This window comes from Gamsiella multidivaricata (assembly GCF_025024155.1).
Source record: "Gamsiella multidivaricata strain RSA 2152 chromosome Unknown BC939scaffold_29, whole genome shotgun sequence".
In the NCBI taxonomy this organism is placed as follows: domain Eukaryota; kingdom Fungi; phylum Mortierellomycota; class Mortierellomycetes; order Mortierellales; family Mortierellaceae; genus Gamsiella; species Gamsiella multidivaricata.
The window spans coordinates 340,590-353,990 of NW_026251737.1; the positions used below are offsets into that span (position 1 = coordinate 340,590).

The 13,401-nt window shown below is 48.9% G+C and overlaps 7 protein-coding genes across 7 annotated transcripts; 3 read left to right on the forward strand and 4 right to left on the reverse strand.

The window, feature by feature from the left end:
• Nucleotides 1-627: 627 nt before the first annotated feature.
• On the reverse strand, nt 628-2,253 carry BC939DRAFT_450275 (uncharacterized protein). The gene is made up of 3 exons (XM_051555502.1): nt 1,902-2,253; nt 1,710-1,796; nt 628-1,526 (listed from the first exon to the last, which is right to left on the reverse strand). The coding sequence occupies exons 1-3, from the start codon at nt 1,985-1,987 to the stop codon at nt 1,067-1,069; spliced, it is 633 nt and encodes a 210-aa protein (XP_051412711.1). The 5' UTR covers nt 1,988-2,253; the 3' UTR covers nt 628-1,066.
• A 558-nt stretch (nt 2,254-2,811) lies between these two features.
• BC939DRAFT_450278 (uncharacterized protein) lies at nt 2,812-4,666 on the forward strand. The gene is made up of 4 exons (XM_051555503.1): nt 2,812-3,026; nt 3,176-3,270; nt 3,394-3,962; nt 4,187-4,666. Exons 1-4 carry the CDS (start codon nt 2,910-2,912, stop codon nt 4,309-4,311), a joined length of 906 nt encoding a protein of 301 aa, XP_051412712.1. The 5' UTR covers nt 2,812-2,909; the 3' UTR covers nt 4,312-4,666.
• A 1,046-nt stretch (nt 4,667-5,712) lies between these two features.
• On the reverse strand, nt 5,713-6,520 carry BC939DRAFT_143845 (uncharacterized protein). The gene has a single exon (XM_051550169.1). The coding sequence runs from the start codon at nt 6,440-6,442 to the stop codon at nt 5,819-5,821; it is 624 nt and encodes a 207-aa protein (XP_051412713.1). The 5' UTR covers nt 6,443-6,520; the 3' UTR covers nt 5,713-5,818.
• A 1-nt stretch (nt 6,521) lies between these two features.
• On the reverse strand, nt 6,522-7,201 carry BC939DRAFT_143844 (uncharacterized protein). The gene has a single exon (XM_051550168.1). It carries the CDS (start codon nt 7,162-7,164, stop codon nt 6,730-6,732), a length of 435 nt encoding a protein of 144 aa, XP_051412714.1. The 5' UTR covers nt 7,165-7,201; the 3' UTR covers nt 6,522-6,729.
• Nucleotides 7,202-9,400: 2,199 nt separating this feature from the next.
• Nucleotides 9,401-11,278, forward strand: BC939DRAFT_396759 (kinase-like domain-containing protein; the record flags this gene model as incomplete). The annotated part of the gene is made up of 6 exons (XM_051552313.1): nt 9,401-9,698; nt 9,827-10,050; nt 10,143-10,294; nt 10,393-10,468; nt 10,566-10,878; nt 10,974-11,278. 6 exons carry the CDS (start codon nt 9,401-9,403, stop codon nt 11,276-11,278), a joined length of 1,368 nt encoding a protein of 455 aa, XP_051412715.1.
• A 26-nt stretch (nt 11,279-11,304) lies between these two features.
• On the forward strand, nt 11,305-12,215 carry BC939DRAFT_450288 (uncharacterized protein). The gene has a single exon (XM_051555504.1). The coding sequence runs from the start codon at nt 11,321-11,323 to the stop codon at nt 11,891-11,893; it is 573 nt and encodes a 190-aa protein (XP_051412716.1). The 5' UTR covers nt 11,305-11,320; the 3' UTR covers nt 11,894-12,215.
• On the reverse strand, nt 12,214-13,177 carry BC939DRAFT_450289 (chaperone). Its single transcript, XM_051555505.1, has 3 exons — nt 12,971-13,177; nt 12,607-12,702; nt 12,214-12,424 (listed from the first exon to the last, which is right to left on the reverse strand). Exons 1-3 carry the CDS (start codon nt 13,034-13,036, stop codon nt 12,320-12,322), a joined length of 267 nt encoding a protein of 88 aa, XP_051412717.1. The 5' UTR covers nt 13,037-13,177; the 3' UTR covers nt 12,214-12,319.
• Between the last annotated feature and the right edge of the window lie 224 nt (nt 13,178-13,401).

The following is a 13,401-nucleotide window of genomic DNA, read 5'->3' on the forward strand; positions in this document are numbered from 1 at the left end:
AGGGAGATTGATGCATGACCATTATTCCCTATGAACCTGTTGGAGTTTTTTTTTTTTTTTTTTCTATAGTGCCTTTGACTCTTCATTGGCACATGTGTCAGCAAATTGTTCGCGCGACTGATACTGCTGCCGCTGCTTGCATTTTTTTTTTTTTTTACTTTGTTTTTTTATACTTTTGTTTTTGCACAAAATGAAACCTTCAGTGCCTTGTGGGCCTGACACCTGTAACATCCCACCAAGAGTCGACGTTGCAGGAACTGTGTGTGTGAGTGTGTGAGAGAGTGTCTGCATGTGTGTGAGTGTGTGTGTGAGGAGAGGGGGGAGGCCCAGAAGCTGATCGAACGGGGGTGGTGTGTGTGTATGTGTGTGTGCGCTTTTTCACAGGCCTGATGGAGTTCCAGACGCTTGCTGGAATAGTTTTTTCTTTGGATTACGAGTTTTTGTTTTGGTGGGATCGAAGTTTGATTCCCACTTTGGATTTGTCATCAAAACTGACTATCATCGACAGTGTGGCGAGGGGGAGTGATCAGACTACGGGCTTGAGGTTGCCTCAAGAGGGAAAGATGGCGCGCGCGTGTGTGTGTGTGTGGGACGTATGATTTTATTTTATGTTTTTTTTTTTTTTTTTTTTTTTTGACAAGCTCGACGCGTATTACTTGTTATCCGGACACGTCGAAAGAGGCGTTCTCCAAAAACGGGGTTCCCGTGAGTTTTTTTTATCAGTTCTCTTTGACTCTCTTTGGGGCGGAAAAAAATAAAGCTGCCACGGTGAATGTGAGTGGGAATGTGGCTAAGGATACGGATACGGATGCGGGTGCGGGTGCGGATGCGGAGTCGTGCATCGGAATATGCGCAGCTCTCTCGTGTTCGAAAGCCATGTGCGACCGGGATTTCGGCACGATGACGGATATGGATAAACAAAAAACTTATCTGGAAGGACAGGGGAGGACAAAGCAACAAATGAAAAAAGCGTGAATGCGTTTAATGGGCGACGGAAGGTCTATGGTACAAAAAAAAGGTGACAATGTCCCTGAGAACCATTCTGGGAAGGGGAGAGAATCCCTATCTACTGGACTTCGGGGTTAACCCAGGTCATGACGCCCTCACTCGGATGCTCCAGATCCACTTCCCAAGAGATCGGTTCCTCCTGTTTCTCCAGCCAATTCTCATCAAACAAAGCCGAGGGCAGGACCTCGAGCAGCCTACAATACACGCCCGGGATCTGAAGTGAGTATTCCCTCCAAAACGTCTTCTCGGTCCTTCCGAGCCCATGGAGTTCAAAGGACGGTAACCGATCGAGGTAACGAAAGATCTGTCCGATGCCGACACCCTTCTTGACGACCAGATCGTGGATTTCTTGATCCTTGATCAGGACCTGAGACTTGGCGTTGCAGACGACTTTGTTGTTGCAGAGCAAGTTGACCTCGCGTTGGAACCTGGAGAGGATGGCAGGATCTTCATCTGGGGCGAGGGAGACGGGGGTGTTCTCGAGGATGGTGACGGAGACGGTCTTGTTGAAGTACGCGCTAGAAAAATAACAATAATGAAAATGGCGTGAGAGGATTTCGCCCGAACCGTGCGTAGGAAGGGAAAAGACGTAATGAAATAGAGGGGGGGGGGGGGGGTTCGTAAGTTAGTACAAGGCCCTGCTTCCTCCTCTCCCCTGTACGGATATTTGTTGGGTTGGGCGGCTAGCTCTGTTATAGTACCTGATCAGACGCTGGAGGTTCCCGTTGGCGGTCAGCAATATCCGTTCAGAGCCGGAGAAGCCGTCAGGCAGGGTCAAGGTCGTGTCCCTTGTTCACCACGGTGGCATAAAAAAGACAGGAAAACAGAGTTGTTGGATATGTTATTACACCGATCACAGGAAAGGAATTGAGGGAATACAAAAGCAACTGTACCTCCTGGACATGATATCGCCAAAGTGGCCAGGAATCTTGACGATGGGAGGACTGGGAGATCGGGCGAACATGGCGGGTGGAGACATTGTGAATGAGTTGATTGAGGAGGTGTGGAATGAGAACTGAACTGATCTGATCTGATCTGGGGTGTATGTATGAAGCGTATGTCCGATTTTAAAAGGAGGGAAGGACGGAAGGGAGTCTGAGGGTGCAATGTATTTATGCAATGGGGTTAAAACAAGTGAAAGAGGAACAGGCGAGGGAGAGAGAGAGAGAGAGAGAGAGAAAGACAGGGTGGGAAAGCAGACCATAAACAGATGTGCGGACGATGCGTTCAGACAGACGCACTTTCGCATTCCCTTCCAGGCAGCAAAAAAGATTCTTCTTACGATACTTACGATAGTTCCAATAGTACTGCCGCATCCAAACAGCCGTGGAACTATGGGATGTTTATGAGAGCATGATGGGTAGGCGTCATTGCCCTAGGTTCAGCACGTTTTTCTTTTTTCTTTCTTTACAAAGAACAGTGTGGCCCGGAGTGTGCAACTGAACACGCTACAAAGCAAGTTTATCGTCCATCCAGGAACAGGCATCGTAACTGTAATTATTCCGAAACAAGCATGCGCGACCGATCACCGCAAGTGCACCTTTGTCCCTGCTACGCGCACAGGACCCCTCTTTGTAGCAGGCAGTGGGGGCGTGCTGTCTCGATGCAAAGAGTGATGCGCCATGGGTCTATCGGGTCTATCGGGTCTATCGGGTCTATCGCAATTAGACGACGCACTGCACCGCGAAAATGCAGACGCGTGTGTGTGTGATACGAAGGGCGGACTGCATTTCGTGTCATGCCCATCCCATCCAGTCCTTGCTGGGCAAAAGGGGGAGGGGAACAAGCAACAACAATAGCTGATCCCTTGTTTTCGCATCCATCCATCTACCCTTCCCTCCCTCCCATTCCTCCCATCCTGACATTCCAACAACGACAACACAACAAACAGCATATAACAAATGACCACCCCTGACACACAGGTTTGCCAGCAACTCGACGACCTGGTGCTGCAGTACCTGGGTCTCATCGACGAACACCTCTCTGCATGGAATCGAATCTCAGACCGGTTTCAACAGGTAGGTGTGCCTTTGTCTCTCTTCACCCTTGCCTTGATCCCGTATAATCGGATATCATTGGGGCATATTGGAACAATAGCCCCATAACTCATCATTGTCTTCATCTGTATCTATCCACTCACACACACCACCCACGCATCTAATTGTAGGGACGTGAGCAAATCTCGCAGGCAAAGTACATCATGGGCCCCCGAAACGTGTCCGCAGACTGCTACGACCATCGCATGAAAGCACTTCGCGGCGTGTAAGTGAGTTGCAAAGATCCTCTATATCGCACAGCATTCTAAAAAAGACAACGAAAACAAAGTTGTTCATGCTAACATTACTTTTTTTTTTTCTTTTTTTTTTTGCTTTGATCCGACCACAGTGCTGTGAATGGACCAAGTGACATTGTCCTACGAGATCTGTGGGCGGAGCAAAAAAGGGCAGCCATGGAAGCTGCTGAGGAAGCTGACGAACAGCAGGAGAGAAGTAGACAGGCTAGCGAGAATGGAAACGGAGTTGCGGACTTGTGGGAAGATCCTAATCCGAATAGCAAGTCTGGTCTGAGGCGAAGAGGAGGAGGAGCAGGAGCAGGAACAGGAACATTATCAAGTGTTAGTTCAGGATTAGGATTAGGATCAGGACTAGTATCAGGATCAGGATCTGCTTCTCTGGCGTCCAATGGTGATGATGATGATGATACTCTGGTTGATGAAGACAAGTACAAGAAAAAGCCGGTGAGCAAGGCAACGTCTATTGCGACTGAACATGCAGGGAAATCACGCGTCTTGGGAGAAACGACCGCCACAGAAACCGATGCAACAACAACGACGACGACGACGACGACGATAGCAACGGCGAAAAAGAAGAAAGAGCGCAACCCAGATCCATTGCTGTGGTTCGGTGTGTTTGTGCCGGCTCCGCTCCGTAACGCCCAAAGCATTTTTCAGAAAGGTAAGATTTTATTGGTATCACGGTGCCCCAGAAAAAAAAAAAAAAAAAAAAAAAAAAAAGAGGAAAAAGGAAAAAAGAAATGGTAACGAGAGCAAAGGTCATTTCTAGCTCTGTCTTGTCCCTTGCATCGATGCGAAGGGATAGCCATGGACGTCAATATTTTATTTGTTTATGAAAATGATTAGGTGAGCTAAACCCGATGTGTGATTAATGAATAACGCTAGGCCTACAGGACGTGGTCGAGATGGCGATGATTCGACAGCGATTGCTCGAGTTGGAAGAGGCCATCGAGGCTTTGCAACAGGCCAAAAAGAAGATAACACAGCCATCATCATCAGCAACGGAGTAATAAATTCAAAACACCAAGCAATTTTTTTTACTCCTTGTTTGAAATAAACCGGGTTAGCGGTGCTTTGCTTTGGCAACCTGAAGAAAGACAGGGGGGAAAGGGAGTGGAGGGACGGGAAAGGAAGAAGCGCACTGGCATGCATAGACTACAGTGCATGAGCATGGGCATGATTGCACCTGTCAGATGGCGGCATAAGAGTTAAACTATGCAGTATTGCTCGAGCGCAGATTAGCATCCACGATCGATGGATGGAGTGGGAGGAATGGAGAGCAAGCGAGTGGACGAGTGAGTGAGTGAGTGGGTGAGTGAGCGGGTGAGTGAGCGGGTGAGTGAGTGCTCATCTGAAGCGATGGATAGTGGATAATATTATTACTCTTAATATTATTGGCTTCCCCCTCAAGCTTAGCTTATGAATGCATGCCCCATGCACGTTCGTTCTTCTGCAGCGTCTTCGGTTTTGTTCTTCGGTTCTCGCTAGACTATCGCATGGGAAATGGGGATGGAGCTGAGTTAGTGGTACAAGCGAATATATATTCGTTTGGATAGGTGATATTGGTCAATTGGTCCGGTCTTTATTTCATTTCTTTGCTCACTTTCTGTCTTCTGGTGCTTTGCTCACTTCGCTCTCAGCCGTTTCCTTCACACTCACTCTCTTTTGTGTTTTCCTCCCTCTCATCCCCCCTCTCCACCCCTCCACTCCCATTCTTCTTCATCAACCCATCAACTCATCGCTCCATCTTCCCGCTGCCTCCTTTCACTTTTCTTCTCTCCTCTCTGTCCCCTCACCCCCTCAACCAGAAAGTGTTTCTAAAAGACATACCAGCCCCTTCTCGATTCAAGTTTCACTTTTAACTGCAGCCTGCAGAAACAGGGTTCCGCCACAGCTTGCTAGTACTACTTGTCACCAACCATCAATATTATGGAGTCCCTCAAGTCATCCTTCTTTTCCTCTCGGAGAAAGTCTTTAATTGCACCCAAGACACCGACACTGCAGCAACAACAACAACAACAACAGCAACAGCAACAGCAATTATATCAACAGCAGCTGCAGCAACAGCAACAGCAACAACAACCTGGACAATTTGCAGATGACTTGCAGCCACAATACTACAGTACCGCCTCGGGAGGAGGTGGAATTTCTACAGTACCTCAAGGAGATCGAGACCACGAGCGTGAGCGGGAAGGAGGATCTCAAGGGCATAGGAGTCGTCCCGTATCGCAGTACCAGCAGGACCCGTCTACCTTCGTTTCCGCGCCTTCCAACCCCAACCCCAACCCCAACCCCAACAACATAACTACCGCATCAGCATCGACAGTCGCTCCCAAGAGTAGGAGACCAAAGAGTTTGGCGGCAAATGAGTTCGGAGTCGAGACCAGCACCAATGGCTCTGGGGCTGGGCCTGATGGATCCGGTTATTCTCGTAAGTCGTCCAACGTATCAGACAGCGCACTCTTCCTCCAATTTTAGATCCGTTAAGGACGCAGTAATGGGCTGTGGGCATTCTGGTTATCGTCCATCATCATGGGGGCAACTACGGCAGGACACTTTGACATCAACTATCGGCAATGGACCGCACCGCATATGAGACAATTGCTGTGTACGCAGAAAAACACCAATGATCCAGCCAGCATAGGAGCTGGCATTATGACGCGGGTTCCTTTTTTCATGCCACGCCATTACCAGTGGAGGTATTCCAGCATTCTGCATAAAGGACAGCTGCGAGGGAGTGAAATCGAGCGAGCAGGAGAAAAAAAAGAAAAAAAAGAAAGAACGTGCTCCAGCATTGCTTGCATGGGTATCCCAGCTCTCTGGATTGGACTGTGGTATGAGGTATATGGGGATCGTTGGCCAGGACGATGGAGGTACAAAAGGAAGCCGTGAGCATTGTGAGGAGCACAGAAACTGGCATGGACAACAATCTGAGGCGGCAGCAATGTGTGGACATAGTGGATAAAGTGGATAAGTGAGAGAGAAAGAGTTGTTGCGTGTGAGTGAGGATATGGGTTGGAAAGAGCCGAATGGGCGCCCTGAGTAATTGGCGAGCAACGCGGGAACCCATCTTGTCTTGACCCAACAAACCTGGTTAGCAAAGTACCTTTCCATGCACCCTCCATTGTGTGCGGAGTACATCCTCGTACCTTTTTCTCACTACGTGGTTTTTGTTGTCTATGCATTCGCAAACAAACTCTTCCCCACATACGACGACCCGCTCGTGGAGGTTTTTAGGGGGCGAAAGAAAAAAAAATCCGAATCCCTCTCTCTCTTTTTTTCATCTCTTTCTTCATTCCATCTCTCTCATCGCATCCTGATGTACTCTTCTCTTGAAACAGGGGGGCGCTGAAACTGCTTGCTACGTCGTATACGAATCTTTTCCACAAAAGGACTAAACTAACGGCCTAATGGCCTGATTATCATTACTAGAATACAACGCCGACGGCAAGGACAACTATCGCAAATCCCTGCCAGCAAAGTCGCGTCAGTCCACTGGAGCAATCATTCCCCAGGTGCCCTACTCTTGGATCCAATCTCAAACCCCTGACCAAAGCCAGCAACAACAGCCACAGCACGAACAGGGCTCCAGGAAGCAGTCGAGGCAAGGTTTCCACGAACAGGAACACCACGCGAGTCAGTTCCAGTACGAGCAGCAGCTGCAATACCAGCAGGAGGACGCCTTTAGACAACAGTACTATCAACAGCAGTTTCTTCAGCAACAGCAGCCGCCCCAAACCATGGACATTGCTCAGTATCGGACGCACGTTCAGCAGCAGGGCTCTTCTTCCCCACATCGCCGCGGTCAGAGCTCTGGGTGAGTGTGGGATCTGGGTCATGAGCACATTAATGTGGTCGTGCATATTTGTTGTACCCGAGTGCGCCTTTTTGGCGTGTATGCCTCGGACCACGAGTAGGTTCTCTTCATCTTTACACTGCTAATCATACTCAACCACTTGCTCACCCGTGTCTAGGTCGGACATGCCCATGTCTCCCAATCCTCCGTTGACGCCGTCGTCCATATCCAACTCGGATGGCTCTCCTATGACGACCTTGACGAGTCCCTTGAGTTCTGGCAGGAATAGTTCAGGACAGCATGTGCAATACCAAAGACAGTCGGCGCAAGCACCTCCATCGCCTGCATCTAGTGCCCACTACCGCAGCAAGTCTTATTCGTCTGGGCCTATACCCCTCATTATCCCTTTGGAATCATCACCGAAATTAGCGGAGCAGGGATCCTCACCTTTATCAAAGCACCATTCGACCCAGGGAAGTCTGACACCCTCTCGTAAGAGCACTATTGATGCCCCAACTCCTCGGGACCATTACAGGCGCTCAGAATCATACAATACTCTCCAGTCACGGACGTTGCAAAAGAACAACGACAGCACGTCAGATCTGAACTCGGGAGCGTACGCCACCTCCACAGCGGCGCCTCCTCAGGACCCAACTACGCCAGCAGACCCTTCGAACGGCGCTGAACAAGCGCTAAACAAGCGGGATTCTTGGAGAGAGCAGGAGCAGTATTTGCTACAGCTGCAGCAGCGAGATCATCAGACACGGGCAAAGCACAAGCGGGAGAGTTTTTACGCTGCCTTCCAGAACGGCAACGGCACCAGCGCCAACAACATCAACGGAAACGGAACCAACGGCACTGCCGACCTTGCCAACGATGAGCCGAAGCAAGCCTCAAAGACGCCCCCGAGAGCTGCATCGCCTCATCTTCCTAGTGGCATCCCCCAGCTTAGAACAAAGTCTAGGAGCGGGATCCCCTCCACTCCCACTGCTGAATTCAAAGGTCGTCCTACGCCTCCACCTCGCTCAAGATCGCGCACCCCCGCTGGCAGCTCAGGACCATCCATCCAAACAATCGACCCTACGCCTCAGCAGCCACAGATGCCACGACAGTATTCTGGGGAGCTTCATTCGATTCTGCGAAAGTCTGTTGCCGTGCCAGAAGATCTATCAGCATCTATGCAGCGTGCAGAACAGCACCGATCGCCAGTATCATCGACACCCAACAGCAAATCCGGAACTCCGCTACCACAAACAGCAGACACCATCCCAGTTCCAGTTGCAGACATGACCAAGCACCTGAGCTCGCTGGATCTTAAGGAAGCAGCGCCAAAGGTCGTACGGGTACCCGCAACAGCACCCGTGCCTGCTTCGCCCGTGACAAAAAGGCAATCTATCGTGGGTAGTTTGAGCGGTTCAAATCGCCGAAGCATCGTTTTCGACACATCCAATACACCTGTTCGTACGACTGCAAACGGAACTGCGAACGGATCAGAGAGTAGCGTGGGAAGGATGAAGGATGTAGGCGTGATGGTGTCTGGCGGCAGGGAGAGGACGTCTATATTCTCTAGTGGCAGCAGCAGCAGCAACAACGCTCAGTCAAGCGTCACCCGCAAGCGAGGAAAGGTAAAGTGTTTCATCTGTGCATCTCTCCCTCAAGATGTCTATGCTGTAGAGGTTGAAGCATATGGTATACTAATAACTTTGTATTATTGACAGACATTGTCCGCTATGGACCCTCCCAAAGCCAAGCCTGCGCCAACAATCCTTCCTCCCATGTATATGTCGACGACCTCAAGGTCCAGTAACGTTTCGGCACCAATGGCTTCGCGAGCTGCCGGATCTATGATCCCAAGTCCCTCTGGCACATCTCGCGGAGGCACCGTGACACCCAGGGAGGCGTCGTCTAAGATCGGCTCCAGAGTACTGGCTATTGAATCTTCCGCTCAAGATTTAAAATACCTCCGCCGTGGCAGTGGCAGCACCATATCATCCTCCAAGGCTTCGACGCTTGCTGCCAACAATGCGGAGAAACCAAAGAATGCCAGAAGCTTTTCGAGTGGACTGCTGAGTGGATTGAGTCGACGTCGCTCAGTTGTGGACACTCTGACCATCTCAACAAACAGCGGGTCGACGGCAGGCGATGGCTCCTTAACGCCTAAACATTCCTCTCACTCAAAGTCGGCTTCTGGACCAATGTCTGCCAGAGTTCCAACTACCTCCAGTCATTTGCTGAACCAGTCAGAGTCGAAGAGGACACCGACGAGCGAACTTCGGACACCAACTGCACGATCTTCTCCCTCCATGCAGACCAAAGCCTCCTCGAGTTCGGCCAATATCTCAAATCCAATCAATGCCTATCCACCACCATTGTACGGACAAGGTGGTAGTGCATCATCTGAATCCAAGTCCTCGAGAAGCACGACCTCAGGCGTCAGTCCGTTCCCACCACTGTCGCCTTATGCTGCCTTGAAGCTGTATGCACCTTACTTGAGCATGTATGAGCGTGCTGAAATCAGCGACTATCCACAGGTCTACTACGTGGGCCAAAATTGCCGACACAAGAAGCCGGCCAGCATGGAGGCCAGCAACAGCAATTTCGGTAAGTGCAGTTTGATATCGTCGTTGGCAACGCTAGTAATCATGTGCATGAAATATTAAAGGTGACTATGTCTTTTTCTCATGGTCCTTTTTTTTTTTTTTTTTTTTTTTTTTTTTTTTTTTGTTTAGGTTACGATGATGAGCGCGGAGATTACCTGATTGTGAACCATGACCATCTTATGTATCGTTATGAGGTCCTGGACATGTTGGGCAAAGGATCCTTTGGGCAGGTCGCCAAATGCTACGACCACAAGACGGGCGAATATGTCGCTATTAAGATCATCAGAAACAAGAAGCGTTTCCATTGCCAGGCAGTTGTTGAGATCAAAATCCTTGACAATCTAAACAAATGGGTATGTAGTTGTTTTGTGTATCTTTTTTGGTATCTGCAGCCGTTTCTACCGATTACTGACCACCTCCTACTCCATCTCTTTTACGCTTTCAGGATCCCGAGGCCAAACATAATTTGATCCGCATGACCGACAACTTTTACTTTCGCAACCATCTCTGCATCGCAAGTGAACTGCTTTCTATCAATCTTTACGAATTTATCAAGAGCAACTCTTTCCAAGGGTTCAGTCTTGGACTCATTAAGAGGTACAGCTTTTTACTTTTATTTTATTTTTTGCTGCTTTTGACGCGTCGCTACTGTGATAGATGCACTAATTATGGTGCTTCATGACAATCGATTATAGATTTTGTACGCAATTGCTGCAGTCATTGGATTTGCTCACCAAGCACAGCGTCGTGCACTGCGATCTCAAACCTGAGGTAACGTTCATAGTCCATTATAAATGTCCTCGAAGACTTAATCACCAGTGCCCTTGATGCTAACGTCGAACTTTACTTTTGTCTGGCAAACAAATAGAACGTGCTGCTGAAGCATCCTACAAAGTCCAGTATCAAGGTCATTGATTTTGGAAGCAGTTGTCTCGAAAACGAAAAGGTTTACACCTATATCCAGTCGCGCTTCTACCGTTCACCCGAGGTCATTTTGGGCATGTCGTACAACATGGCGATCGACATGTGGTCCTTGGGATGTATTCTCGCAGAGCTGTACACAGGATACCCTCTTTTCCCTGGCGAGAATGAGCAGGAACAACTTGCTTGCATCATGGAAATCCAGGGAGTTCCAGATCGATACCTCATTGAGCGGGGCACTCGCAAGAAGGTGTTTTTTGGTATGTTCGCGAGCACGTTCTATATGTATCGCCGTTCACACCCGCCAAATATGCTGAGCAATGAACTAATTGACATAAACATTTTCATTATTTAGATCCTCTTGGAAACCCGAAATTGGTCGTTAATTCAAAGGGCAAGAAGCGCAGGCCGGGCTCAAAGACCTTGGGGCAGGCCCTCAAGTGCAGTGACCCGTTGTTCCTTGACTTTATCTCCCGGTGCCTTATCTGGGACCCTGAGAAGCGCATGAAGCCGCGGGAGGGACTGCAGCATGAGTGGATCTCGGACATCCGCACTCCTGTACGCTCTCTTTTCAGTCCGCCTCCTGCCTCTGATACCACTCTGAATAGCAGCATCAGTAGCAACGGTTCATTGTCTTCTCGGCGCCGTAGCTCGATGTAAGTTTTTCCAGGACATGTGTCCCTTTATTCACTTCGATACGCTATGACTTCAATGCTGGAACAGCCGCTAAAACGCTTTTTGTATTATTCAACATCTAGTTTCTCGGGTCAAACTTCGAGCTCATTCTCGTCGCGTCCACTTAAGGTTAAGACTGAGTCCGATGCCGGCAATTCATCATCTGGGTCGATCCGTTCAGGACGTAGCCATGTCAGTGCCAGCATTCCGACTTACTCTGGTAGTAGCGCAAACCAGAGTTTCCACGCGAACAACAGTCAGGGATCGGTCTATAGCCACCACGGATCGTCCTCGAGCAGCCATTTGGATGTGTCGAATGGAAGCAAGTATGGATCGCACTATACCAGTCTCTATGCGAACCCTACGTCCTCCTCGTCAGCACACACGATCTCGGCTGCCTCGAGGAGACTGACTGTTGGAGGTGGAGGTGACATGTCTGGTTCCGGCTCCGGCTCGTTCTATGGTGGATCGCCGTCGTCGTCGAGAAAGAATACAACGAGTATGTACGTAACAGGTTCGAATACGATTGGAGTTTCTTCTGGCGCAGAATATTTGCGCCAGGCGAATGCCAGTTCGAACACACGAAGCAACCGAGCTTAATCAGGAAGAGGAAGGGTTGATGATATGTATTTTTGAAGAAGGGTGCGCAAGATGTATTGTAATAAAACGGAGGTGTGTAAGATGTCAAGACGGGCTTTCATAGTCCCGATCATGCTTTGTATAAATGCTTTCAATTTCGCATGCGATCATGTTTAAGATGGTTGGTTTTCTGTATCATGAGCGTTCTTGCTGGCACAACTGTCCTTCCTTGATCTTGTTCAGTGTTGGCAGCTTTGGGAGAAAAAGTGAGATCAAAAGGTGACATTCCAAGACGGGATCGTCGGCTTTAAAACGCAAACGTTTTTTTTTTTTTTTTTTTTTTGCTTTGTTTTATTCCTTTTTGGCTGGTTGGGGTTGCTTGATGCATGTTTGTTGTTGAAGGATCGTCCATTATTTAACAAATACAAGAAATTGTGGTCTCTCTCTCTACTTGGCTCCACCCATCATCTCGGCGTTGGCCTCTGCGAATCTCTGACCGACACGCTCCGAGTGCTTCAAGAACTTATCGGCGCACTTTTGTACGCAGCCCTCCTATGGAAATATCGAAAATAGGTAGGTGATGTTGATTCAATGTTATGTTACGTTAATTGATGAGGAGAGGGGTTTGGGCTTGTTGCTAGCTGTTGTCTTTCTCTCTCTCTCACTCTCACACACACACACAAAAGAGAAAGAAAGAAAGAAAAAGCAGCATAGGTCAAGGATCAAGATCTTACCTCTTTTGAAGTGAGGGTCTTGGAAGTAAAGTCGTTGACGCAGTCCGTGAAGCAGCGCTCGACGAGTCCACTGTAGAGCTTCAAGAAGTCCTTCATCTATGATAGAGAAAAATGTCATCCGATAGAACATAGGACGTAGAGCGCTGTCCGTTAGTCGTCGTTGTAGTTCTTATAGTTCCACAATGCTCAGTGCCCTTCTCCTTCGCAAGCGTAGGTTCGTCCCGCGCATATGTATGTGTGTGCGTATGCGTTCCCCCACGACGTAGTATGTTCTACGACTCGGCTGGAAGTCTACTGCCCCGTTATAGTATGCTGGTCAGGTAATAAAAAAAAGAAAAAGAAAAAAAGAGTCTCTTTCGCGTACCTGCTTCTGCTCCATGACACGCTGAAGGTGGTTGCGCTCGGCATCGTTGAATTGCGAAAAGTCCATGGTTATTGTAGTTGTTGTTGTTGTTACTGTTACGGTTGCTGCTGCTGCTTCTGGGCGGAAGTGGGTTGATGGGTCTTGAGGGTGGAAGAGCGGTGGGGAGGATGTAGGTGAAATGGGCGATCTTTTTCCGTCCTGTTTGTGATGGTGGCTTGGGTTTCTATTGGATCGTCCCCCACTCCCCTACCCTCATTCTCTTTGTATAGTTTGTGTTTGTGCTTCTTCAATCAATTTTGCATACTTCCTGATCACCTCTACACATCTCGCGAGACTCGGGACATGAAAAACTCGGACTCGGATAACAAGAAGTAAGAACCAGCGCTGTTTCCTTGCCTCTCGACTTTTGGCTGTTGTTTGTTGATGCTGCT